This window comes from Anolis sagrei, chromosome 6, assembly GCF_037176765.1.
Source record: "Anolis sagrei isolate rAnoSag1 chromosome 6, rAnoSag1.mat, whole genome shotgun sequence".
NCBI classification, from domain to species: domain Eukaryota; kingdom Metazoa; phylum Chordata; class Lepidosauria; order Squamata; family Dactyloidae; genus Anolis; species Anolis sagrei.
The window spans coordinates 106,276,771-106,301,848 of NC_090026.1; the positions used below are offsets into that span (position 1 = coordinate 106,276,771).

The window sequence follows — 25,078 nt, forward strand, 5'->3', positions numbered from 1 at the left end:
CATAGTTCCAATTTTCATTTCCACATTGTCAGTCCTGTCAGTCTTACTCGTCTGGTTGTCTTATCTAGTTGTCAGATTGCCCAAAGGCCTAGTCCCACAACCACGTCTTTACCTTTCTCCTGAAGGAGAGGATGGATGATGATGCCCTAATTTCCCCCGGGAGCGAGTTCCACAGGGGAGGGGCCACCACTGAGAAAGCCCTGCTCCTCATCCCCACCAGTCTCACTTGTGACAGCAGTGGGGTCGAGAGCAGGGCCTCCCCAGATGATCTCAAACTCTGGGGTGGGACGTAGAGGGAGATACGTTCGGACAGATTCACTGGACTGGAACCGTACAGGGTTTTTTAGGTCAAAACCAGCACCTTGAATAGTGCTCGGAACTGAACCGGCAGCCAGTGGAACTGGCACAACAGGGGGGTGGTGTGCTCCCTGTATGTCAATCCGGTGATCAATCTGGCTGCCGCTCGCTGGACCAGTTGAAGTTTCCGAACAGTTTTCAAGGGCAACCCCACGTAGAGTGCATTGCAGTAGTCTATTCGGGATGTAACCAGAGCGTGGACCACTGTGGCCAGATCAGACTTCCCAAGGTATGGGCGCGACTGGTGCACAAGTTTTAATTGTGCAAAAGCTCTCCCGGCCACCGCCAAGACCTGGGGTTCCAGGCTCAGCGATGAGTCCAGGATCACTCCCAAGCTGCAAACCTGTGTCTTCAGGGGGAGTGTAACCCCATCCAGCACAGGCTGTAACCCTATACCCTGTTCAGCCTTACAACTGACAAGTAGGACCTCTGTCTTGTCTGGATTCAATTTCAATTTGTTAGCTCTCATCCAGTCCGACACAGCAGCTTAACACCGATTCAAAGTCTGGACAGCCTCCTTGGTGACAGGTGAGAAGGAGTGACAGATCTGGACATCATCTGCGTAGAGATAACATCTCAATCCGAAACTCCGAATGATCGCCCCCAGCGGCTTCATGTAGATGTTGAACAACATTGGGGACAGAATCGAACCTTGTGGGACTCCACACGACAACGGCTGTGGGGCCAAACAGGTGTCACCCAGTAACACCTTCTGGGACCGTCCCTCAAGAAAGGACTGGAGCCACTGCAGAGCAGTACCCCCAAGACCCATGTCTACGAGGCGTCCTAAAAGGATACCGTGATCGATGGTATAGAAGGCCGCTGAGAGGTCCAGCAGAACTAACAGGGACACACTCCCCCTGTCCAGCTTCTGGCGAAGATCATCTACCAAGGAGACCAAGGCTGTTTCTGTTCCATGTCCCGGTCTGAAGCCAGACTGTGCCGGATCCAGATAATCAGTGTCTACCAGAAATCCCTGGAGTTGTGTTGCCACCACACGTTCCAAGACTTCTGGATTCTGGTTCTTCTTAGGCTTCTGGTTCTTCTTTTTGGGCTCCTTTTCTTACTGACTGGACTATAAAGATGTTTAGGCTGAGTTGGTTTTACTAAGTATTGCAGATCGAGGGAGAGACAAGTTAACGATGAACTAATAACAGGTTTATTGAACTTTAAGAAGCTGACAACTCATAAATGAGAGGTACACATGCGTAGTTTGTTTTTGAGGCAAAGGCTTATTAGATAAAAGGTTTCTACAGAAGGACTATCTTTTCTTTGAAATGAGCTACTTTCTTCACACTATTCAACCATCTGAAACAGTGTGTTTCTAAGATCAGCAACCCTGACTGTCTTACAGAGTAAACAGACTTCCTCTAGTCTACTCTAACCTATAGGGAAATAAACCCACTTGTATTCTCTCTTAATACAAGCTGATAAGTCTTCTTACTGACTATCCCAGTCAAATCTTACTGAATCCCTTGCCTTTTTCTTACTCCCTAACAGATTAACTCACTCGAAAACTTCCTTCTCCCTGTCTAAAATACTTCTTCTCTGTTAAAATCCTTCTCCCTGCTCTGTTGGAATCTTTCTCTTTCTGTGTTAGAAACCTTCTCTCCCTCCTGTCAGAAGTGACAGCCTTTTACACTCCCACCCAACTCCTCCCCTTGGTGCTTAAACCAATCAGGAGTTGGCTGACTCCTCCCCTTGCCTCCTTGCCTATACCAAAATGTTAGCCATCCCAAGCTGCTCTACCAAGATGGAGACCCAGCCCACTGACTCCCAGGCTTTGGCCTAGCTGGCAAAGGTTAGAATCCATTACAGTCTTCAAAGGCAACTCCACATAGAGCATGTTTCAGTAATCTACTAACTGCTGAATGCTATGGAATCATGGGAGATGTAGTTTTTAAAGATCTTTAATCTTCTCTGCCAAAGAGTGCTGGTGTCCCACCAAACTATGACTCCCATGATTTCATAGCATTGAGCCATAGCAGATATGAAGCTGCATTAATTATCCAGTACAGATACACCCATAGTTTCTAACATGCCTGAAGAAGTGGCATCTGCTTCAAAACAACCTGAAGTGCCAGAATAAGAACTGCTAATGATATAATGCCTTGGTTTGATTGATGAATAACTTGGTTTGATTGACTTAACCTAGTACAATTAATCAATATCAAGAAACCTGCTTTGGTATGGATTCCCATCCCCCATCCCAAAAAACCTGGGCTTTCCTGGGTTTGGGAATCAGATCCTGGGATAGTGTAGGGCAGTGTAGAAGGGGCCTAAGTTTAAGGAAATGCACACACACACACAGAGCTATATATTGCCTGATGTTGAAGAGAGAAGTGAAAATATTCTCCTGATTGACAGATTTGCGAAACAGTTCCTGAAAAGCCACTAACTCTCAGACTTCTTAGTTTAAAGGAATGTTTAATTGTTTCCAATGTCTGCTGTGTTGCTCCTAAATGTGTTGTTCCTCATACAACCAACTTTTCAAGTATCAGGTAAGGTTTTGTTACTGCTTTCATCGTTGTTACTATATTGTCTATAATTTGATGGGGGGGGGGGGGTTAATACAAAAAACTTTTTGTGTCGTTGTTGCAAAAATGAATGGATTAATTCTTTTGCAGAACTCAGACTTTTCTCTTTAGATAAATTTGAACAAAGATAACCTTTTTTAAATTATTTATTGAAATACTTAGAGTATAATAGTGAATAGACCCAAGCTTTTTAGTTAAAGTGCATAGTGGTGCTTAGACAAACTAAAAGCAGTTGTGGCTGGATCTACACTGCCTACATATCATACATATTATCAGAGTAAATAATCCACATCATGTGCTTTGAACTGAATTCTATGAGTCTACACTGCCATATAATACATTTCAAAGTAGATAATCTGATTTTATGTGGCAGTGTAACTCTAGCCTGGGTGGGAGCAAACTGCAGTTTGTAGGCTCTGGAGAATTGGCATGAACAGAAAGTGCTTTCCACCTCCTTTTATACTTCCTATCCAAATCGGCTTCTCCATGATACTTTATATTAAAATAAAGCAGAAAGATCTATCTCAGATCTCACCCATGTCTGCTACTCTAGGTTCAATTACAGGAGAATATATAAAAATCATCTTCTTGTTAGCCTTAATATTTTTAATCTTTTACATTCTCTTAACTTGATTCATCAGTTTTAATAACCTACGGTTGACTATTACAAAAATAGTATTCTATTGATAAAATAAACTGGAATCTAAACCATGACTAGGACATTACATAAGGTGTCTTGGTTGTGACTGGAGCATAAACAAATGATAACTAAGGCATACCAGAGTAAGAATTTGGGTCCGTGAAAATCAACTACGTACAGAATGATCTGACAAGTATTTCTCTACTATCTCTCTCAGGCCCCTGCCAGATAATCAAAATTATCAAAGCAGAAAGTCCACATTATCTGCTTTGAACTGGATTATCTTAGTCTACACTGCCATATAATCCAGTTCAAAGCAGATAATGTTGATTTTATTGGCAGTGTAGAAGGAGCCTCAGTCTTGTTGCCACTTATTCTCAGTGTCAAGGCTATCTTCTTGTGAGTGACCACAAGAAGATAGCCTTGAAAAGTTATCCTGGAATATTATTGTTACCATGTGCAGTCAAGTTACTTCTGACTTATGGTGACTCTAAAGCAAATCTGTCATGAAGTTTTCTTGACAACATTTGTTCCAATGTGGTTTGCTACTGCTTTCTTCTGGGGATGAGAGCATGTTAATTGCTGAAGATCAATCAGTGGTTGGCCAAGGGAGAATTTCAGTCCTAGTCCCTTGAAGTCATAGACACAACTTGAACCATTATAAACCACTAGATGTTATCTGGAAACATATTGGTGTCATTTACTTCTCTCAATTTTACAGAGCCTGACACTTTTCTGATACATAATGAACACCTCAATCTTTGTATACAACCTCTATCTATTGATCAACAACCTCTATCTATCATCCTGAAGACCTGCAATAAAGATAATGAGTGGCAAAATTTTAAATGGGTTTCTGAACACCAGATAGTGAACATGGCAACAAAGTTGTGCCTGGCAGTGCCTTCAAAAACCAACCGGGTTCCAATCACATTCTCTCTGTGTAACACAACAAATGAACTTCAGAGATGGACCTGCAGGAATGAGAGCTTTCTGGCACTTGGGGAGGAAAATTTATTTTTACAACCTGCTGGTGGACAGAATGACAATGTGGTATTATATGAAACAATCACCATGATGAGCACCTGGAAGATCTATGGAACAAAAGATAGTTTGTGTACCATGGGCTATGAAGGTAAGTGTCAGAAAAGGAATTCTCTCTCTCTAGATTACATTGTTTTTAGATATGTTCAGTCACCTGTATTTAAGAACTCAACAAACCACAATGCTTCCAGTATAAGGCAAGTTTACTTAGCAAAGTTCTGTGTATGTTGCTCAAAATCTACACATTGCAATGATATGCTGATGATTTACAGTTTGCACTTCAGCAATTTTCTACCCGGCACAATTCAAAGTGCTGGCTTTAGTCTATAACGCCCTAAACAGTTCCGGCCCAGCTTACCTGTCCAAACGTATCTCTCCCTATCAACCATCTAGGAATCTAAGATAGTCTTGGGAGGCCCTGCTCTCAGCCCCCTCCTTCTTCCCAGGTGCATCTGGCGGGGACGAGAGATGGGGCCTTCTTAATGGTGGTCCCTTGGCTGTGGGACTCCCTCCCTAGGGATATTAGATCGACCTCTTCCCTACTGACATTCCAAAAAAAAGTAAAGACCTGACTCTTTGTAAGGTTGAAACATGGAAAGGCTACTCAAAATGAGATTAACACAAATACATTGGTTATTATATGTTTTTAATGGTTTTTGTATGGATTTTATAATGTTTAATTGAATATTGTGGACCATTATGGCATCAAATTACTGCCAATTTGTAAGCTGTCTTGAGTTACCTTAGGGCTTGAGAAAGGCAGGACAGAAATACCATAAATAAATAAATAAGCAATGCTGACTGTGAAGTGATAGACCATCAGCTTCTGGAAAACAAGAGATACTCCACTGAACTAAGAATAAATCCAGTCTAACTTAAGTAGTTTGATGGGGAAAAATTGACTTCTATATATGTAATTGCATGGACTTAAGTATTTCTATTTTATGATATAGATGTCCCAAATGCTAGCAGCTTAGTGGATCATTAGTGGTGTGGTCTTGTAGGGTCAGTAAGCAAAGACTGGGAGAAAATGCATGTCACATGCTACTGCAGATGTGTGTTTATACCAAAGCACATATGCACAAACATACACACTTTGTATGTACATCTAACTGTTATAAATTTGGTTAAATTAACAGGATTTAATAAACAGAGTTTAAACCATACTTACTGAACCTTGTTTTTACCTTAACCCTCTCTAGATGTTTTCCAGACTCATATGTGCTGCTTATTTTATGTTCCTTTTAGCTTTGTTTACCTTAGAAGGCAATGCCTTTGGAGCCCCCTGTGTATTCCCATTCAAGTATCTGAATAAGTGGTATGCAAAGTGCATAAAAGACGATGAAGACAATTCACGACTCTGGTGTGGAACAACTGCAGATGTAGATAAAGACTCTCTAACTGGATATTGTCCGGTGAAAGGTAAACCCTTTGGAAAGTGATGTTTAGGCATGTGTTTTCTACTATAAGGTGTTGTTCATACATATGTATGTATGAAAGAAACACACACACATAATACAAGGTTAATTCTGCATTATTATAGAATGTATATATAACCAACTGTCGTGAACCAGAAGCCTTAAAGGAGCCAAACACAAGTAAAAGGTCCAAACAAGGTTTATTAAAGTAACAAAAACAGCTTAGAAACACTTAACTCAGTGTATCTAGCAAGAAAACAAAGTCTGCAGCAAATTGCTATGCAAGAAACGCAACTTGGAGAATAATCCGGATTATATGGAGTATAATCCGGTATAACAAAAAGTTCAAGCAAACTGTTTCCAAATCACAGAGTTCACAAAACACAAGGTAGCAAGGTGGGAGCAAGCAAAAACATAGTCAGGAATCAGTCCAAAGTCGAGGCACGTCCAAAAGCAGAAGTTTAGGTCCAAAACACGATGTCGTCGTCAGCAAGGAAGTTGAAGTCAGCACTTACAGGATTCCAGTCAGTAGAAGCATGGAAACACAGTGATCTGCAGTCCCAGGACCCAAGGCGAAAGTAATGGCAGCAACAAAGTCCCAAGCCCAAATACAACACTTTGCCTACTGCAAAGTCCCCAAAGTTTGATACCTTCTTTTATCCTATAATTCATCATCCAATGATGAACTGGTCTCCACCCTCTCTTCATCAGTCTCAGGTGCTTTAGCTTCCTCAGCTGCTCACCACCGCCTGTCCCTCCAACTTTTCCAGTGCCTATCAAGACTTAGATCACCCCATGTATTACCAGGTTGCCAGTCACCCGAAAACTCATCACTTGATGTGGGTTGTTTACATATGTCCCCGATTTCCTGCACACCGGTCCAGTCTTGCCCATCCTCCTCTCCATTATCACTCTCAGTCCCATCACTCCCTGTGAACCCCATGAAGTCTTCCTCCTCAGTTGGAGCATTAAGTATTTCACGGATCCACTTCCTTTCCCATTCTTCATCTGACTCTTGCTCCCAAGTAACCCATTTCAAGCCTCTATTTGCATGTCCCTCTTCCTCCTTCTCAGAGTCTGTGAAACCTTCGAATGATTCAGTATCTGTAGGTGTCATGAATATCTCCCTAATTCGCTTCCTTTGCTGCTCTTGTTCCAACACCTGAGCAGCTCTCTTTCCCCTTCTACACCTAGTAGTAGCTTGATCAGCACACTGTACTACAGTACCAACAGATCATATAATCTTTAAAATGTGTGGAGGCCAGTCCTTAAGACACAATTATCAAATTGAATTGAGGTGACTATGTATGGAATCTGAATTATATTGCACGTACCAATACCAACCAATTTATAAAGGTATAATTTCTTACACCAATAGTCCAGTCCAGCCTAAGGTAATCCAGTCAACACACATGGAAGACAATCCACAAAACATAAAAGAGCAGTATGAAGGACTATCTGAAATTCTGTCCCTCCTGCATCATGTGAGCTGACTTCTGCACCATCTATACTTAACTGTTTCCAAAGCAGTCCTAGGTCATCTGCATTACAGTAATTGGGTAGTCAAAATCTACTGTAGTTTACTATACAATATTACAAGCATGACTTCTCACAATTTTGATGTTTAATCGGTGTAAATCGCTTCATTGAAAACCACCAATATTTTCTAGAATATGACATTTCACAGATGAAAACTGGGACAAGTCAGATCAGAATGTGATCAAACGTTTTGGCTAAGTAACAACAGGAGTCGAAATAGGTACTAAAAAGCACGTTTGTTTCAGCAGAAAAAGAAGGTCTCTACATGCTTGCAGGGAAATGTTATTAAGGTGGAAGAATACCCAAACTACCATTTGAAGCTGGGAAAGCCTTGATACCCTATGTTCACAAAAAGCAAAACTCTACCTTCCCTCTGCTGAGTTAGTGTAAACTACTTTTGCACTTTGAACTCATATTCTAGGAACTAAAGTAAAGAATACTCAAAACTACAATTTGAAGCTGGGAAATTAGAGGGGGAGGTGGAAGAAAAACCAAGGCACTGTAAAAGCAGCTAAGAAAGGAAGGTGCTTTTAAAGAGATGTCCCTGTCAAAACAAAAGTGTTGGGTAGTATTTCAAGTTTTCAATTCTTGTCCACCACTGAATCTCTCTGTAGACACCCACTTTAAAGTTCTCACTTGCAAGTAATGCAAATTTGAAGCTGAATGTTTGGACAAGAATATTTTTCTGTACATTAAGATTTGTACTATGACAGTGTTCAGGATGTTCCTAGTACACAGGACTTCCTCTTTGTGAGAATTGACCACATGCCTCTAAAAGCAAACTTTGCAGCAAATGTCTATCATTCTGGAAGCAAAAGATCTAGTGGGTTTTTACATCCTGTAGGTTTTGTGGAGTTGCAGGGTGAAGTTTGTAGGATTTTATTAAAGCAGTAGATCGACAAGAATTTGTAAGTATCCAAAAATTAGAGGTGTCACTAATTAAATTTATATGAAAATTAATACTAAAGAGAAATTCTGAATTACTTCTATGTTACAGAGACCATTCATGAAAATAAGGCTCAGACTTCTGTCTCTGTGTATAGTGATTTTTAAAAGATCTAATAATGGGTTTTTTAAAGGGTCACTTTTAGATTTAGCTTCCTAACTGATGATTTCATCATTTTACCCTTGTGTCTACAATACTTACAGGTGACCATGATGAATTCCTCTGGACTAAAAACCATTGGACAGGAGACTTCTACCAGATCAACTCCCATTCAGCTCTGACATGGTTCCAAGCCAGAAAAAGTTGTCAGCAACAGAATGCAGAATTACTGAGCATCAATGAGCTACATGAACAAACATACCTGACAGGTATAACATTATTAAGCCCCACAAGTGCAAGGACCCTGGTGGTGTAAAATACAAGTAATTTTCTTCTCTGTTGACAGGATTAACACGTAAAATCAACACTGATTACTGGATAGGGCTGAACAGTTTGGATCTTGACAGTGGATGGGAATGGGCTGGTAACCATCCTTTCCGATATTTAAACTGGGCTTCAGGTAAGTGACTGTGGCAATTAAACACTGAAAAATATGAGAATTTTGTAAAGATTCAGCTAGAAACCCCAACCACAAGAGTGGGGTTTATTGCAAATAAAGAGGATTTGTGGACTGTGCCACGATTTTTGAAATAATGCAAGTGCTGTCCAGATAGAATATAACAGCTGTATATAATCAGCTCTACACATTAGCAGGCTTCACTTTTCTAGATTTGACAGTTCATGAGTGTTCTCTATAGGAATCTCTAGGTCCTCTTTGTGACTCTATGGCTAACATCTGTAATAAAGTCACCCACTATAACGTAGAGCAGTGGTTCTCAACCTGTGGGTCCACAGGTGTTTTGGCCTTCAACTCCCAGAAATCCCAGCCAGTTTACCAGCTGTTAGGATTTCTGGGAGTTGAAGGCCAAAACATCTGGGGAACCACAGGTTGAGAACCACTGACTTAGAGATTCATAGAGAGAGGGCTTTCCTTGGCATTTGTAGGTCCTCTAGCATGATTTAGCAGTCAAACTCCAGCAAAGTTCATTTGTTGTATTAAATTTTGAAGAAACACTGAGATTTACAGACATGGCATGCTGCCACATTTTGTTTTGGGCCCCTCCAAAATCCAGGTTGTAAATCATAGCAATTTACATCAGTGCAAATATTTCCAGGAATGCAGAACATTGTCAGCCTGCCAATTGGATCTCATGTGCCTTTGAAAACTTTGTCCACCAGTGCTTCTGTGTTCTTCAAAACCTCACCAGCTTAAAGAACTCTTGTTGTTTATCCGCCATATCCTTTTTTAATGCATCTTGTTTTTCCGACAGTTTTTTTATTTCTTTCAAAATATTCTCCATGTTGAGACTAGTATCTAAGGACCCTCTTCTTATCTGGACTTTCTCCTTCTCTTGCTTCCCTTTTGATGACATCTATTATTTGTAAATTACACCAGCAATTACACCACCAATTTCTATTTACATACTCCAATTCATTAAAAATTTCTAAAATTATCTCCAATCATTTACTTTTAATTAATTATATATCTCAATATATTAAATAGACTTATCTAAAAAGAGAAAATGCCAATTTAACTTCTTCAATTAAAATTTGTTTCCTTGAGATAGACTTTACTGTATACTATGTATTTAATTTAATTTAAAATTAATTTATATCTATTTATTTATTTACTTAATCAATTATTATTGATTTAATTAATCAATTATTCAATTAATCAATTTGTTTTGTCTTATCTTATCCACTTGAGTCAGTCTTCTTCAATCTTCTTTATCTTTTCCTGGCCTCTTCTGGGATCCTGCCTCAATTTCCCCCTTTCGTCTACTTCTCTTCCTGGTTCTCGTCTGCTTCTCGTCCTGGTTCCTGTAGTTCCTGCAACTCTCGTCTGCTTCTCTTCCTCGTGGCCCGTCTTCTTCTCGTCCTCGTTTATCCTCCCCCGTCTGCTTCTCGTCCTCGCTGAATTTATTTGTATTTCCTTATTTCTGCCCTGCCGCTTTCCGTTGTTTCTTGCCTCTCCGTAACGTTTTTTCTCTATGGTTCCTCCTGCCTCTCTATGGTTCCGCCTTTTCCCCTGTATACTTCCGCCTTTCTTCTTGATTAGCCCACCTCTTCCCTTAGCGTCACTTCCCCCTCCTTCTTCTCTCCTCCTTCGTCACTTCCCGTGCTCTCTTTGGAAGTTTGTTTATAAAGAAGGGGCTCGCTAGCCACAACAATATGGCGCCCAAGGTCAGGATTCTATTTTTCTTCTTTCTTCTTTGCCAAGTTGGGAGGTGGGGAGGCAGGGAAAGAACAGTCAAGGGCACAGCAGATAAGCGGCTACTTAAGCTTTCCAAATTAATCACCAGGCTTTGCTTCCTTTCCTCCCTCTATCCTTCCGCGCGGCAGTTTATATATTTGTTCCCATTTATTCAAATTGTCTCTTAATTTCCTTTCCGGACCCGGTTTTATTTAATCTTCTTTCTCTTATAAGTTTTCGCTAATTCTTCTTGGTTCCTCTTTGCGCTTCTCTAGTCTTCTAATATCTCCAGATCTTTACTTCAATTCACTCTTGCTCTGTATATTTGTAATAATTCTCATACCTGACAATGAGATCTTCTCGGATTTCTCTTCAGAGTTTCTTATTTCTCTCTTCTTCTTTTTGTATGGGCTGGCTACAGTTGGAACAGGCTTCCGCCCGATCCCAGCGGGGCGGTTGCTTCCCGCTCGCCCGGATCCCCCTCGACCCCCTCCTTGAGGGAAAGGGGTTCTTGGGGGCTCTACGGGTCTCCGCGGGTTCGCTGCACCTTCGCCTTCGATCCGGCAAAGGTGGGGGAGCAATATGCTCACCCTAAACCGCCACTACGCCGGTCTCTCGCCGGAGCTCCCTCTCAGCAAGAAAAGAATTACAAAGAAATGACGGTAGAGTTTCAAGGAATGAAAAAGAAGATGGAAGAGGAATTTGGTCTAATAAAAAAAGATATATCTCATTTATATAGCGAAGTGAAGGAATTGAAAGTTGGTAAGGAGAAGATAGAGGAAACACAATCTCATATGCTGAAGAGAATTAAAGGAATAGATAGACAAAAGGAAAAGATGGAAATAGAACAAGAAAAGTTGCTACAAAAACAAATGGATTATTACCTAAGGTTCAGAAATATCCAAGAAGATAAAGAAGAAGATATTGGTCAGTTGATAACTACTTTGATAGCAAAGTGCCTGGAATGTGAAGAAGATGAATTGGAGATGGAGTTAGATCAAACATATCGAGTATCTTCATTCTACTCTAGGAAAAACAAGACACCACGGGATGTGATAGTACAATTTACACGAAAGAAAACTAGAGATGAAGTGCTGTATAGAAGCAATAAGAATCCAATCTATTATAAAGAAATCAAGATTGCAGTCCTGAAAGAGTTCCCACAAGCGACCTTAAGTAGAAGAAGAAAATATTACTTCCTTACAGATGAACTTAAGAAAAGATCAATTAGATTCCGATGGGAGAGAATTGAAGGAATTATGGTAACATATAAAGAAGAGAGATACTGGTTGACATCGGAACAGAAAGCTAAGTCTTTCTACGAGAATTTAATGAAGGAATCAGAAGAGGACAAACCAGAAGGAAGAAAAGGGGATAAAAAAGCACTAACACCTGGAAATGGAAATGGAAACGGTAAAGAAAAGAAAAAAACAAGAATTGAAACCCCAGAGGAATACAGAAGATTTAGCAAATCACAGGGGAGTAATGTACCAATTTCGGAAGATTTAGGAGAAGGAGCATATGGTTTGGATACAACGGCGCAAGGGATTTCGGAACTGAATTTAGGCGACATTGGACGGGACACAGATTTATTGGGATAAGATGGCAGACAGACAAGTTAAATGCTTCTCAAACAACATCAATGGTATGAATTCGCCCCAGAAACGCAAAAAGTTATTTGGAAAATTACAAAAGGCAGATTTGGATATCATTCTATTACAAGAAACACATATATGCCACAAACATGTGGCGCATTTGGAAAATAAAAGATTAGGTAAGACATTTCATTCATCATATGAAAAGAAGAAAAGAGGAGTAGTAACATATATAAAAGAAAACCTTTCTCCTGAATTGGCGTTTAAGGATGTGGAAGGAAGATGTGTTGCGGTTAAAATTATGTTGGGATCTTTAAAAATTCTTATATGTAATATATACGCACCAAATGGCCCAAAGACTAAATTCATTCAATTTTTGTTAACAAAATTAAGAGAAATGGAATTTGATGAGCTCTTATTAATTGGTGACTTTAATGGAGTGATGGATAAGCAAAAAGATAAAAGCAAGACAAAGAGGAATGGAGATGGAGGAGGCTTATTGCCACAAAAATTCTTTGATCTTCAAAAGGAATTTGATCTGGAAGACACCTGGAGAGTCAGAAATGAAAAGAGGCAGGACTATACCTTCTATTCCCATCGTCATCAAACATGGTCAAGGATAGACCTGGCATGGATATCAAAAAAATTGGCGACCAAGGTAGTACAAATGGAAATATTACCCAGGGATATCTCAGACCATTGTCCTTTGGAAATAGAAATAAACCAGAAAAACTACCAAAGAAAATGGAGATTGAATGAAAATCTGATTAAGACAGAGGAAGATAAAAAACATTATAATTCAATCATCAAAGACTATCTAGAAATTAATGACATCGAGGAGACAAAAGTTCAAGTAACGTGGGACGCGATGAAAGCCGTTTTGAGAGGACACTTTATTCAACATGGAGCTAGGAAAAACAAAGAAAGAAATAGACAAATGATGGAAATAGACAAGTGATGGAAAAGATTGGTGATAAAGAGATGGAATTAAAAAAGAGATGATAGTAAAAAGTTAAATAAGGAATTAGCGAGACTCAAGCAGGAGAAGTCCCGCTTGGAGACAGAAAAACAAGCAAGAGAGCTAAAATTTTTAAAACAGCAAACGTTTGAGAATGCGAATAGATCTGGGAAATGGCTAGCAAGACAGGTACGTAAAAAGAAGCAAAATACACAAATAACGAAAATAAAGGAGGGAGACAAAGTATATACGACGGACAAGGAGATTATGGAAGAATTTAGAAGATATTATAGTAAACTATATACTAAAGATGAAATAAAGAAGGAGGAGATTGCGGTGTATATAAGTCAACTCAAATTATAAAAAGTTTCAGAAGAGGTACGGAAAAAGTTGAACAAAGAGATTACGGAAGAAGAAATTGATAAAGCTCTGAGTAAAATGGATGCAGATAAGGCCCCAGGCCCTGATGGATTCACTGCGAGCTTTTACAAATCAATGAAGAGTATGGTTCTTCCAGTGTTGAAAAAAGTTCTAAATGAGGCCATATTAAATCAAATAATTCCGGAATCCTGGAACCAGGCTGAAATAGTGATGATACATAAAGAAGGTTTATCATCTGAAGACATTAAAAATTACAGACCTATTTCCTTGCTGAATGTGGATTACAAAATATTTGCGAATATATTGGCAACAAGGTTAAAAGAATTTTTGGTAGATTGGATAGGGGAGGACCAAGCAGGATTCCTCCCGGGAAGATACATGAAGGATAATATCCGAACTGTATTAGATTTGATAGAATATTTCGAGGTGAATCACCAAAAAGAACTGGAAAATATTGAAATTATCTTTATTAGGAAGAATTGCATTAATCAAAATGACGGTACTACCGAAGTTACTATTTTTATTTCAAAGACCTCAAGAACTGGAAAATATTGAAATTATCTTTATTAGGAAGAATTGCATTAATCAAAATGACGGTACTACCGAAGTTACTATTTTTATTTCAAAATATTCCCGTAATTAGAAGTCAAATAATCTTTAAAAACTGGAATAAAGAACTTCTGAAATTTGTATGGGATGGGAAAAGACCCAGAATTAAATATGTGAATTTAATTGATAAAAAGACAAGAGGAGGATTAGGTTTCCCAGACCTAAAAACTTATCATGAAGCAAGCGCTCTCTTATGGATAAGAGATTGGATGTTATTAGAAAATGAAAAATGTTTGAATTTAGAAGGGCATGATTTACATGTAGGCTGGCATGCCTACACGTGGTACGAAAGAGAGAAAAAGGAAAAGAATTTTGGAAATCACTTTAATAGAGCATCCTTGTTGAGAGTGTGGATAAAATATAAAAACTTCTTTTACAATAAAACGCCCCTTTGGGTTTCTCCAATGGAGGCACACCAAAGAAGATTACTAGGCTGGAGAGCGTGGCCAACATATAAGGATATTTTAAAAGAGAATACAGGGGAGATTAAGTCTTATGAGTGCTTAAAGGAGAATAATAAAAATATGACATGGTTACATTACTTACAAATGAAAGATTATATTAAACAAGATAATAAAATAGGCTTTGCCTGGGAAGGTTCGACCTGGGATAAAATTTTAAAGGCAAGAAAAAAAGTTATCTCGGTTATTTATAATACGCTTCTGACGTGGTCAACGGAAACTGAACAAGTTAAACCATGTATGATAAAGTGGGCACAAAATATAAGAAGATCTATTCAATTTAAGGAATGGGAACAGATGTGGAACAAGAAATTAAAATATGTCTATGCAACTGACTTAAAGGAAAATTGGATAAAAATGTTCCACAGATGGTATACCACTCCTAAGAAATTATCTTTGATAAATAAAAACTCTTCGGATAAATGTTGGAAAGGTTGTCAACAGATAGGTACCTTTTACCATATGTGGTGGACATGTAAAGAAGTAGTGAAATATTGGTCTATGATCCATGAAGAGTTACAAAAAAATTTGAAGAGAACATTCAAGAAGAAACCTGAGTATTACTTATTGGGCTTTACTGACTCTGAAATACAATTACAAGAGAATGAGGATAAACTTTTTACTTATATGACGACGGCAGCGAGAATTGAATTAGCAAAAGTATGGAAACAGGACAGTATCCCTATTAAGGATGACTGGTTGGGAAAAGTTAGAGAAATAAGGGAGATGGACGAGTTGACTTTTTATTTGAAAAAAAATACCGGAAACCCGATAAAGAGGACTGACTGGACACTTTTTGATAAGTACGAGGAAGAAGAGAAAAAGTAAAAGTAAGAGACAAAGTTTAGAAAAGCAACAGAAACAATATTGGATATACAACACCTGATGAAGAGATGGAAGTCAAACCTTTTTATCTTTTTATATTTGTTCTTTTTTTATATTTTTGTAGTATTTTTTATCTTTTTTTTCTAATTTTTTTCTTATGTTTTTTTCTTTCCCTTTCTTTCCTACTGTTCTATCCTCTTTAAATGTTCTCACTCTTTCGTTGTATTAGATAAATACTTTAATAAAAATTATTTAAAAAAAAAAAACCTCACCAGCTTGTCAGTCTGCAAAACATGAGCTGCTGTACCATACAAAAATTGTCCAAATTTGAGTTTATTTTATGTAACACCAGGCATTAAATAGCTCCTACCTCTACTTTCCAATCAATGGTTGATGATGAAGACAGAAGAAACTCATCCTCAAAGCCGTTTGTGCCCTCAAAGTCTTCCTATGAATATAATGAAACCTCTGTATTCAATTCGTACAAAAATTATGAACTATTACTAGGTAGGATAATGTCTTTGAATCATGGGGGTGGGGATCGTAAATGAATTACTTAGAACCAATATATTGAATTTAACGTGTTTTTTTCCAAAGTGTGATTGATAGACTGTGATCTTGAAATGCCACTGAGCAATAATAAATGAGAACTAATTGGAGAATATTTGCATGTTTCAGGTATAGGTATGTTAACACGGGTTGATCTGGTTCCTCTTCCTCTTTATTATTTTTTTTAAAAAGGTAGTCCATCTCCAGAATCAGAAAAACTATGTGGATCAATGCAGTCTAAGAATGGGAACTGGGCAAACTACAAATGTGATCAGAAACTTGGATACATTTGCAAAAAAGAAAACACTTCATCTGATTCTTCAGCTATTCCTTCAGGTAGGAGGAAAAGCAGGAAATGATGTTTATGTGATGTTGTGGATTTTGAGAATGAGGGAATGTCTCATTATGTATTCAGTATGTTGTTGTTGTTGTTGTTGTTGTTGTTGTTGTTGTGTTCCTTCAGTTAATTCTGGCTTATGGTGATCCAAAGACAAACCTATCACAGGATTTTCTTGGCAAGATGTGTTCAGTGTGGCCTTTGTTTTTTTTTCCCATGGCTAAGGGAGCATGACTTGCCCAAGGTCATCCCAGTGGACTTCCATAGCTGAGCAGGGATTTGAACCCTGTATTCAGAGTCATAATTCAATGTTCAAACATTATAAACATAAGAATCATAAGACACAGGTTTAAATTTGAAATAGATTTCCACAAGGAACTTTGCAGTAGTGATTTACTATATTTTAGTGGCAGTTGTTGTGAACTTGTGACTGTTTCCAATCTGTTGCCATAGCTTTGATCAGGCATCCTCAAACTGCAGCCCTCCAGCTGTTTGGGCCTTCAACTCCCAGAATGCCTGATAATTGAACAAGCTCATTAGACCTTCTGGGAGTTGGAGGCCCAAACACCTGGAGGGCCACAGTTTGAGGATGCCTGGTTTAGATAATAAAAATCAAGAGCAGAAGCAAAATCGATGCTCACTTTGTTATGCAAATGTATATAGACAAGATCATGTTGTGTTATTATATATTACTTCACACCTTTGTTTATATCTTATTTTAATATTTAGTTTGACTCTTGTCTCACATTGTTCTAGCAATACGTGCACAATAGCTTTTCGATAAGAAAGATGTCATCATAGGATCCATTCCTGAGACTTCAGTTCTATGAAACAGTCTATATAAATGGGGAGCATGCATTGCATATACACAGGCTCTATATTTTCAACTCTAGTTACTCCTATTTTTACTTTAGAGATTGTACGTTTGCTGCCAAATTTATTTTTCAAGATACAATTATTGGAAAATCCATAATCTATTGAAAATAAGTGCACCATAACTTATTGAAAAGGTAAAAATGATGTCACGTCCGTTTGGCAAATATTAATCTCCATGAACATGTGGAGACCACCTTTTGGAAACCACTTGTCAAGAAAAACATGACCTTGTTAGAAGTCAGCCCTTTGAACAAGTGATATTCATAAGCATTCCTATAATGGCACACAGGTAATTCAGCTGTTCAACTGAAGAACCATGTCTTTAAACTGCCAAGGACAAAGACATGCCACTACAAAAATATATTTGGTTAGCAGAAGATGGTTGTTTCTTTGAAGTTGACATTGCTCAAGAACTCTCCCTTAAAAACCTCTTGTTTAAAATATGCACTCAAGAGACAAAAACAATGTAATCTTTTTTTTTTAAAAAAAGTAACATCTCAGGTTTATTAACAAACTTCTTGTATATACTCAACATATTAATCCATAGTCCAATGTCTTTAAGCCAATAGATATAGGCCAAACTGTATAACTGTAGTCACTGAGGTCAGAAAAGAGACAAACTACATCCACCTCCATTAAGTTCTAAAAGCATACTGCATAACAAAAATGGAATCCTGTGCTTGAAGTCCTTCCCACACCAAAGAGGTACAGTGTTCTCTCAGTACTTTGCAGTTCACTTTCTGCAGACTTGCTGTTTCGCAGGGAAGGAGGAGGGGGAAAGGAGGAGGAGGGGGACAAGCTTCCTTTCCAAAGGTTCGGAGTTGTGCAAGCTGAAGGCATCAGAAGATCACACATGGGAAAGGAGGAGGAGAAGAAGAAGGAGGGCTTGCTTCTTTTCCTTCCTTCACTGCGCGAGCAGGGGAGGAGGAGGGTGGAAAGGAGGAGGAGGAGGGTTTGCTTCCTTTCCAAAGGCTCAGAGTTGTGCAAGCTGAAGGTATCAGAAGGTCGTGCAGGGAAGGAGGAAGGGGAAAAGGAGGAGGAGGAGGAGGAGGAGGAGGAGGAGGAGGAGGAGGAGGAGGAGGAGGAGGGCTTGCTTCCCTTCCATAGGTTCGAGGTTGTGCAAGCTGAAGGCATCAGAAGATCATGCAGGGAAAGAGAGGGGAGAAAAAAGAGGAGGAGGGCTTGCTTCTTTTCCTTCCTTCCCCACATGAGCGGGAAAGGAGGAGGGGAGGGGGAAAGAGGAACGTCCCTACTTCACGGATTTTCACTTATCACGGATGGTCCTGGAACGTAATACCCATAATAAGTGAGGGAACACTGTACAGTCAAACAGACTAACCAAGATGTACATACAATATAGGTTAACAATTATACACATTTACAAACAATTAGTGGAGGTTTGGAAGGTTCCTATTTCTAATCATAATGTCCTGTGAAATTTGTAAAAAAAATAAGCGAGGAGGTTAGAAAGGAAGAATCAGTCTGATAATAAAGAATTATCATTCCACCTGCCAGGAGCTCCATGGAAAAATTGCTAATTTGAGAACTTTGTATAGGATACAAAGTGAGTGAATTATTACAAACAAACATGATCTATAAATGAATAGGTTTGAGAACAATGTAATGTTGACACCTGTATTGTCAGTAATGTCTTAATCCTAACTCCATTATTCTCTTTTTAGATGGTTTTAAGACAATTCAATGTCAAGGTGACTGGACTGCCTATGCAGGCTACTGTTACTATCTTAACAGAGCACTTAAGTCCTGGGGGGATGCATTATCCTCTTGTCGAAAGGCAGATGGAGATTTAATTAGTATACACAACTCTGAAGAATACAGCTTTGTGATTTCTCAGCTTGGTTACAGTATGTATTTCCAGAATGTTCTGTCCTCATTCATATGTGATTGAGTGTGTGTGTGTGTGTGTGTGTGTGTACATGTAGACTAGTTTTAAAAGACCCCTTTTCAATTGCAAATAAGCATAATTTACTGAGGCTCTGGAATATTTGGTGTTCCCTCTTGACCTGAGAAAATGAAAATATTATAGTTGTTCCTTCACATTTGTAGTTAGGACGTTTGCAGAATTACAACCTTTATGATATCTTAAGGGCGGATTAGAATTTTTTATTCCATTTCCATTGTTTTTGAGCCTACCCAACACCATGATTTGGAGACTGACAATTGGATAAGTGTGGTGTCTTAATAGCTGATCACTTGTCAGATATTGTATATGTGTGAGGGAATATGTGTGGAGTTGTTGAAGATTGATGGGCATGTATGGCACCCTTTGGTGAAGAAGATTTTCTGGAACTGTCTCTTTAGGCTCTGTGATTGAGGAGTGAGGAAATAAACTTTCCTTGGGGCTGACCTGGGGATTACACCCTTATATTAAGCCCTGTGACCTCTGGAAGGGAGACTAGGTGACTTTCCTAATGTGAACCAGCCAAAGAGCAACCCACAATCTGGATAATCCTTGGAGCTCACGCGTTTCACCCAAGGGAAGATGAGGAGGACGTTTAGTGGAAAGTTGCCTTCCTCAAATGCTCCCATACTAGGTTAATTCCTCTATTGCAATTCTTACGAAGGATCCAAAATAGGACAGAATTAAATAGAGTGGCCCATTTATTCCTAATGGTCAGCAAAACATGGCTATTAGATAATATTAGGTGCTGCTCATTTGTAGCAATTATACAGGTATCCAGCTGCATGAACTACCTAATTGAATCATGCAACTATAAACCCATGGAGTTATGTACCAGACAATCCTGTCCAAAAGGCAGGCTTTTTCAGACTGAGCATGGAAGCAAGTAAAAAACATGTATGTATGTTCTTAGAACCAACAGACCTTCTGTGGATTGGACTGAATGACCAGAGGATTGCAATGTATTTTGAATGGAGTGATGGTACTCCAGTAAGATTTACGAAGTGGCAGCGGGGAGAACCCACACACGAGAATAATGTGCAAGAGGACTGTGTTATTATGAATGGAGAGGTAAACAAAAGGCATCCCTATTTATTGGGCTGAAATATATTTCCCATGCCTCAGGTTCAATTTCTTAATCTTTTTGGTCATGGTTTCCTTTGAGAACCCACTGAAAGTTGGTAACTCTCCCATAGAAAAAATGTATACTGTTGGGCCTCAGTATTTCTGGGATTTGGTTACCCCATGGATACTGAAATGGAATTTGAGCAACCATAGTAAAGTGGTGTAGTAAAACTTCATCCCTTATTTAAGATGGCAAAAACCCAGTGATCTGTGAAATCACGGGTGGTTACACCATCTCGGATAAGGGATACCCAGCCTGTACTGTAAAACAACAGCTTGACTGATAAAGACTGAAGAATTTGGCATTTCTTGGTGAGGAATCGACTTTGCTGGGTTTCTTAAAAATGTGTTACAATACCAAAAATTTTAAAATTTTACAGGAATCTGAATGACCCCGTGCCACTTTTAAGTTCTCAATCAGGATAGAAATGTATTTTCACTTACTGTTTCCTGCAGACTGCAGCCATTTGCTTATACTTCACAAGCTTCACAAAATACCTCTGCCATATATTTTTCTCAAAACATTTTGGATAATTTAATTCTCAGAATGCTGTTTTCTCAGAACAGTAGAATTTGGTTTGTACTGTAGATTTCAGAGAGGTGCACACATAACAGTTATAACATTTTGTGCTGTTGTCTAACTTGCTCATAAATGCTTTGAGCACTTTACTTTTCACTGACATAAAGGTCGTCAAAAATTGTCCAAAAAAGTATCAAGAAAAGGGTTCCTATCTCACTATATTTTGTATGTCTTTACTTTTCTGTGTCCAGAATGGATACTGGCAAGATTATTTCTGCGAAGAACAACTGGGTTTTATCTGTAAAAGAAAACCTTTGGCATCAGAGGTTTCTGAAGAAGTTGAAACAGTTGATCCAAAATGTCAGAAAGTAAGTCTACAGCAAATTGTCGAAATGTCTAAAAAACTGTTGACATACTGAAGAGTTTATGAAAGATACTGACCATCAATTGGCCCATCTGCCCATTATTTCATAAGTTCTATAGTATTCTTAACAGCAAAAATCCTTCTAGACCACACTTCTTTTCCTGGGTGAACTCAAACTTTTCTTTCCCTTAGTGACTTTCCTGTTCTACTTCCATCCCATTCAGCATCTTTCATTGTTTCTTCACTTCTTTGGTATTTTCAATGCTGATCAGAGGAATTTATAATAGTACTATTGTCCTAATCATCATTGAGTTGGAAGGTATGATTACAGAGCTCATATAATGAATCTGAGAGAAAGCTTTAATTTTGAGGAAGTCTGAAAAGATTTTGTGCTTTTTAAGTAAAATTATATTTTCTGCACTTGAGCCCTGAACTACCTTTTCCACCACACACCACACTACCTTTCCCTCCATACACCAAATACTGTAGTCCAGTAAGATAAAGTTTTTTAAAAGATGAGTATCAAACGTCAAAAATCCATTCCAAAAGAATCTTAGAAGTCGATAATCCATGTAAAACACAATCTTCATAATTAATCCATAAACATCATGGCAGGAATCCAATGCAGGCAGCCCAATCCACACAGGAACTAGAAACAGGAACAAGCTTGAAAACTTGGATACATAAAACAAAACCTAAGAGAGCTGTTTTCCTCTTGAATTCAGTGTTACTCTCACAAAGGATTGTATCATAAGAAACCACTTAAAAGACCTCAATCTCTCCCATGACATCACTTCACACACACCTGCTTTTCATTCCTGGTTCAGATAAGAAAAAATAACCATCACTGGAGACTCTATGATTTGTGTTTAGATGCTCCTGTTTACAGAAGAAGAAACTAAGCTGTGCATGCTGTTCCTGATAAGCCAGAATTCACAAGACTGAGTTTGAATCAGTCAGGCTTTATAAACTGAAATTCAAATAAGCCTTACTTAATAAAAAAAAGAATACAATGAACTCCAATAAATAATTTGCAGGGGTTTATGTCTACATCACCCAACCTAGAAAAGGTGAATCTTTAACAGATTATTCTATTCTTAGAATTCTATATTCGGTTAGAATAAGCCATCTTTAAGCAAGGGCAATTGTTTAGAGTTATAAATCAATATAAGCCCATCACTTTTTGTTTTCTCTTCTAGTCCAAGAACATAACAGCTCAATGAAACATACGAACATCCACAGTGTTAAAACAATGCCAAATCATGCAGCAAATTCTAGCTATACTCAACATATTTAATACTAATTTATCTTCCATTTCTAATATCTGTATGTCCAATCTGTTGGCAATCATAACTGTTGCTGATTTCCAAGCTGGTGCAATCTGTTCGGTCTGCCAGCTGCTACTTTACACCATTCCAAAATGTTTTTATACATATATATAAATAGGAATTACATCAGTAAAAGTTATAGAAGATTCTACCCCATGGTTTGTGTGTCAAAAATATGCTTTGGAGAAAGAAGACTCTAGCATAGCCATCAAGGAATCCTTATGGTTCATCTTAAAGTTCATTGTAGGTCTGCATTAATGGATGAGACTATGCTAGAAAGAAAATGTAACAAATGCTATACTGATATTGTAGTAACCTGTGACTGATGGTTGTTTTCCATGGGTAGGGCTGGAAAAGGCATGGTTTATATTGTTACTTCATTGGACAGACCACTAAAACCTTTTCAGAAGCAAAGACGTTCTGTGAAGCAGCCAAGGGATTTCTGACTTCTGTGCTGGACAGGTATACAAATGATTTTGTGGTCTCTTCCAACTCTATGATTTAGTATTATTTAAGAGATATTGGAATATACATATTCCTGTTTGATATTGATCAAAATATAGCTATATCTAGAAAGCTGTCTGGGTAAGGGAGGAATTATCTATTCCTCCCTGGAGACCAATTTTGAGGTTTGGGCATCCTATAGCCTAAAGTAGCCCCCAAATGCCATTTTAAGAACTGAAATCAAAAGTGATTTGATGTGTAGTCTGTTCTAAGGCTTATCATTCAAGTTTTAAAAAATCTATCTGCATCTCTCTCTCTTTTTTTGTATTTATAATGTGTGTAGTGTCGTGTACAACTCTATGTCAAGCAAGTCCAGTTATTCTCTATTGATTAATTCAATACGAAGGTATAATTCTTTCTGACCTGGAAGCACAGGCACCCTCTTTCTAAGGCTATGCATACTGAATGTATAAGAACTCGAACATGCTGAATCTTCTGGCCAAAGCTCAAATACATTGATCAAACATGTGTGATTTTAATACACTTTTCACCTGTTCCTCTCTCCAGATATGAACAGGCCTATTTGACTAGTCTAGTTGGCCTGTGTTCTGAAAGATATTTCTGGATAGGTCTCTCGGATGTAGAGCAACCAGGGATATTCAACTGGCCCAATGGAGATAACATGTCATTCACCCACTGGAATTCAGAAATGCCTGGTATGTATTCCAAAGGGCTACAAAGATGAAATATGTGGAAAGACTTTCTATTAATTTTGGTGTAGAGGCAAGTGGAATTTATACAAAGACAACTTCAATGTAACTGGTTCGTGTCTTGCATTCCAAAAAGGGCAACATCCTGGCTGCGTGGCCTTGAGAACAGGAACGGCAGCTGGATTATGGGATGTTGTGGACTGCAAGGAGAAGGCAGCTTTCCTCTGCAAACAATGGGCAGAAGGTGTGACACCTCCTCCTGTCCCACCAGTAACTGTCCCACCCCCGTGTCCAGATGGATGGACCCCAAGCCCAACTAGGAGTGTGTGCTTCAAAGTAGGTATACAGATTTTCTGGTGCAAAGTAGTTCCTCCTTCATACATGGAAACCTGGAAGTTAGAAGTGTGTACCACTTTCACGATTTCAGTCAAAACTAGGCTATCTTCTTAAAAATGTTATCATTATTATTAAAATACAGCTTTTCAATCAAAAATTGAACTATTATTTATGAGGGTTTAACAGATCTTTTTCAAAGCTGATTTCACTCTAAAAATAGGATTATCGTTTATTCAGTAACAACATTATATTCATGTATTGCTTCAGATTAATTGAGAAGCTTTGATGACAAGTATAGGTAGTTTTGCAGTATGTTAAGGAAATAAAAAAGAGCGGTAGTAAAATTCAGAGGGTGGTAATTTAGAGATGATTTGATTAAAAATGTGTTTTATGACCTTAGGCATTTATTGGTGAAAAATATCAAAAGAAGACATGGTTTGAAGCTCAAGATTTTTGTAAAGAAATTGGAGGAGACCTGCCTTCTATCCACAATCAGGAAGAGCAAAACGTGATGGAGAATATGTGAGTTTCACAATATCCTTATTCCTTTAAATTATCTCAGGATTAAAATAAGTTCTGGGTACTGTTTTATTATCCAGGCAGAGGCCGAAAGCGGGTGCTAAACAGAGAAGGATAGTCCATTTTATGGGGGGGGGGGGGGGAGTTGAAGGAGGAAAAAATATTTCCTTGTTTTTGCTGGTGATTTCGTCCTCCCAACTTTCCATTTCATAAATAAGGGTTGTTTCCATGAGAGCAACATGATGGGGGGAATAACAGGAAAACAGGGGGAAATTGTTTTACTCCTAATGGAACAGTACAAAATTCTGTACCAAGATTTATCTTCTAAGAATTCACATATATGCCTGATACATGAGAAGCACAACAGTGTGTGTGTTGATTCAGTAATATGCCCCATTGTATCCAATGATATGTATTCCCAGGAAGTAATTGTTAGGGTTGTACAG

The 25,078-nt window shown here is 38.5% G+C and overlaps 1 protein-coding gene across 1 annotated transcript in view; it reads left to right on the forward strand.

Annotated features, from left to right (window-relative positions):
• Positions 1 to 2,721: 2,721 nt before the first annotated feature.
• LOC132778894 (macrophage mannose receptor 1-like) overlaps positions 2,722 to 25,078 on the forward strand; it is a 55,279-nt gene continuing 32,922 nt past the window's right edge. Inside the window, exons 1-13 of the mRNA XM_067470321.1 lie at positions 2,722 to 2,858; positions 4,256 to 4,669; positions 5,827 to 6,000; positions 8,685 to 8,849; positions 8,927 to 9,040; positions 16,345 to 16,488; positions 19,048 to 19,230; positions 20,200 to 20,357; positions 21,183 to 21,299; positions 22,970 to 23,085; positions 23,635 to 23,783; positions 23,914 to 24,113; positions 24,514 to 24,635. Coding sequence (XP_067326422.1) covers positions 2,798 to 2,858; positions 4,256 to 4,669; positions 5,827 to 6,000; positions 8,685 to 8,849; positions 8,927 to 9,040; positions 16,345 to 16,488; positions 19,048 to 19,230; positions 20,200 to 20,357; positions 21,183 to 21,299; positions 22,970 to 23,085; positions 23,635 to 23,783; positions 23,914 to 24,113; positions 24,514 to 24,635 — 2,117 coding nt within the window. The 5' untranslated portion in view covers positions 2,722 to 2,797. The remainder of the gene's footprint in view (positions 2,859 to 4,255; positions 4,670 to 5,826; positions 6,001 to 8,684; positions 8,850 to 8,926; positions 9,041 to 16,344; positions 16,489 to 19,047; positions 19,231 to 20,199; positions 20,358 to 21,182; positions 21,300 to 22,969; positions 23,086 to 23,634; positions 23,784 to 23,913; positions 24,114 to 24,513; positions 24,636 to 25,078) is intronic.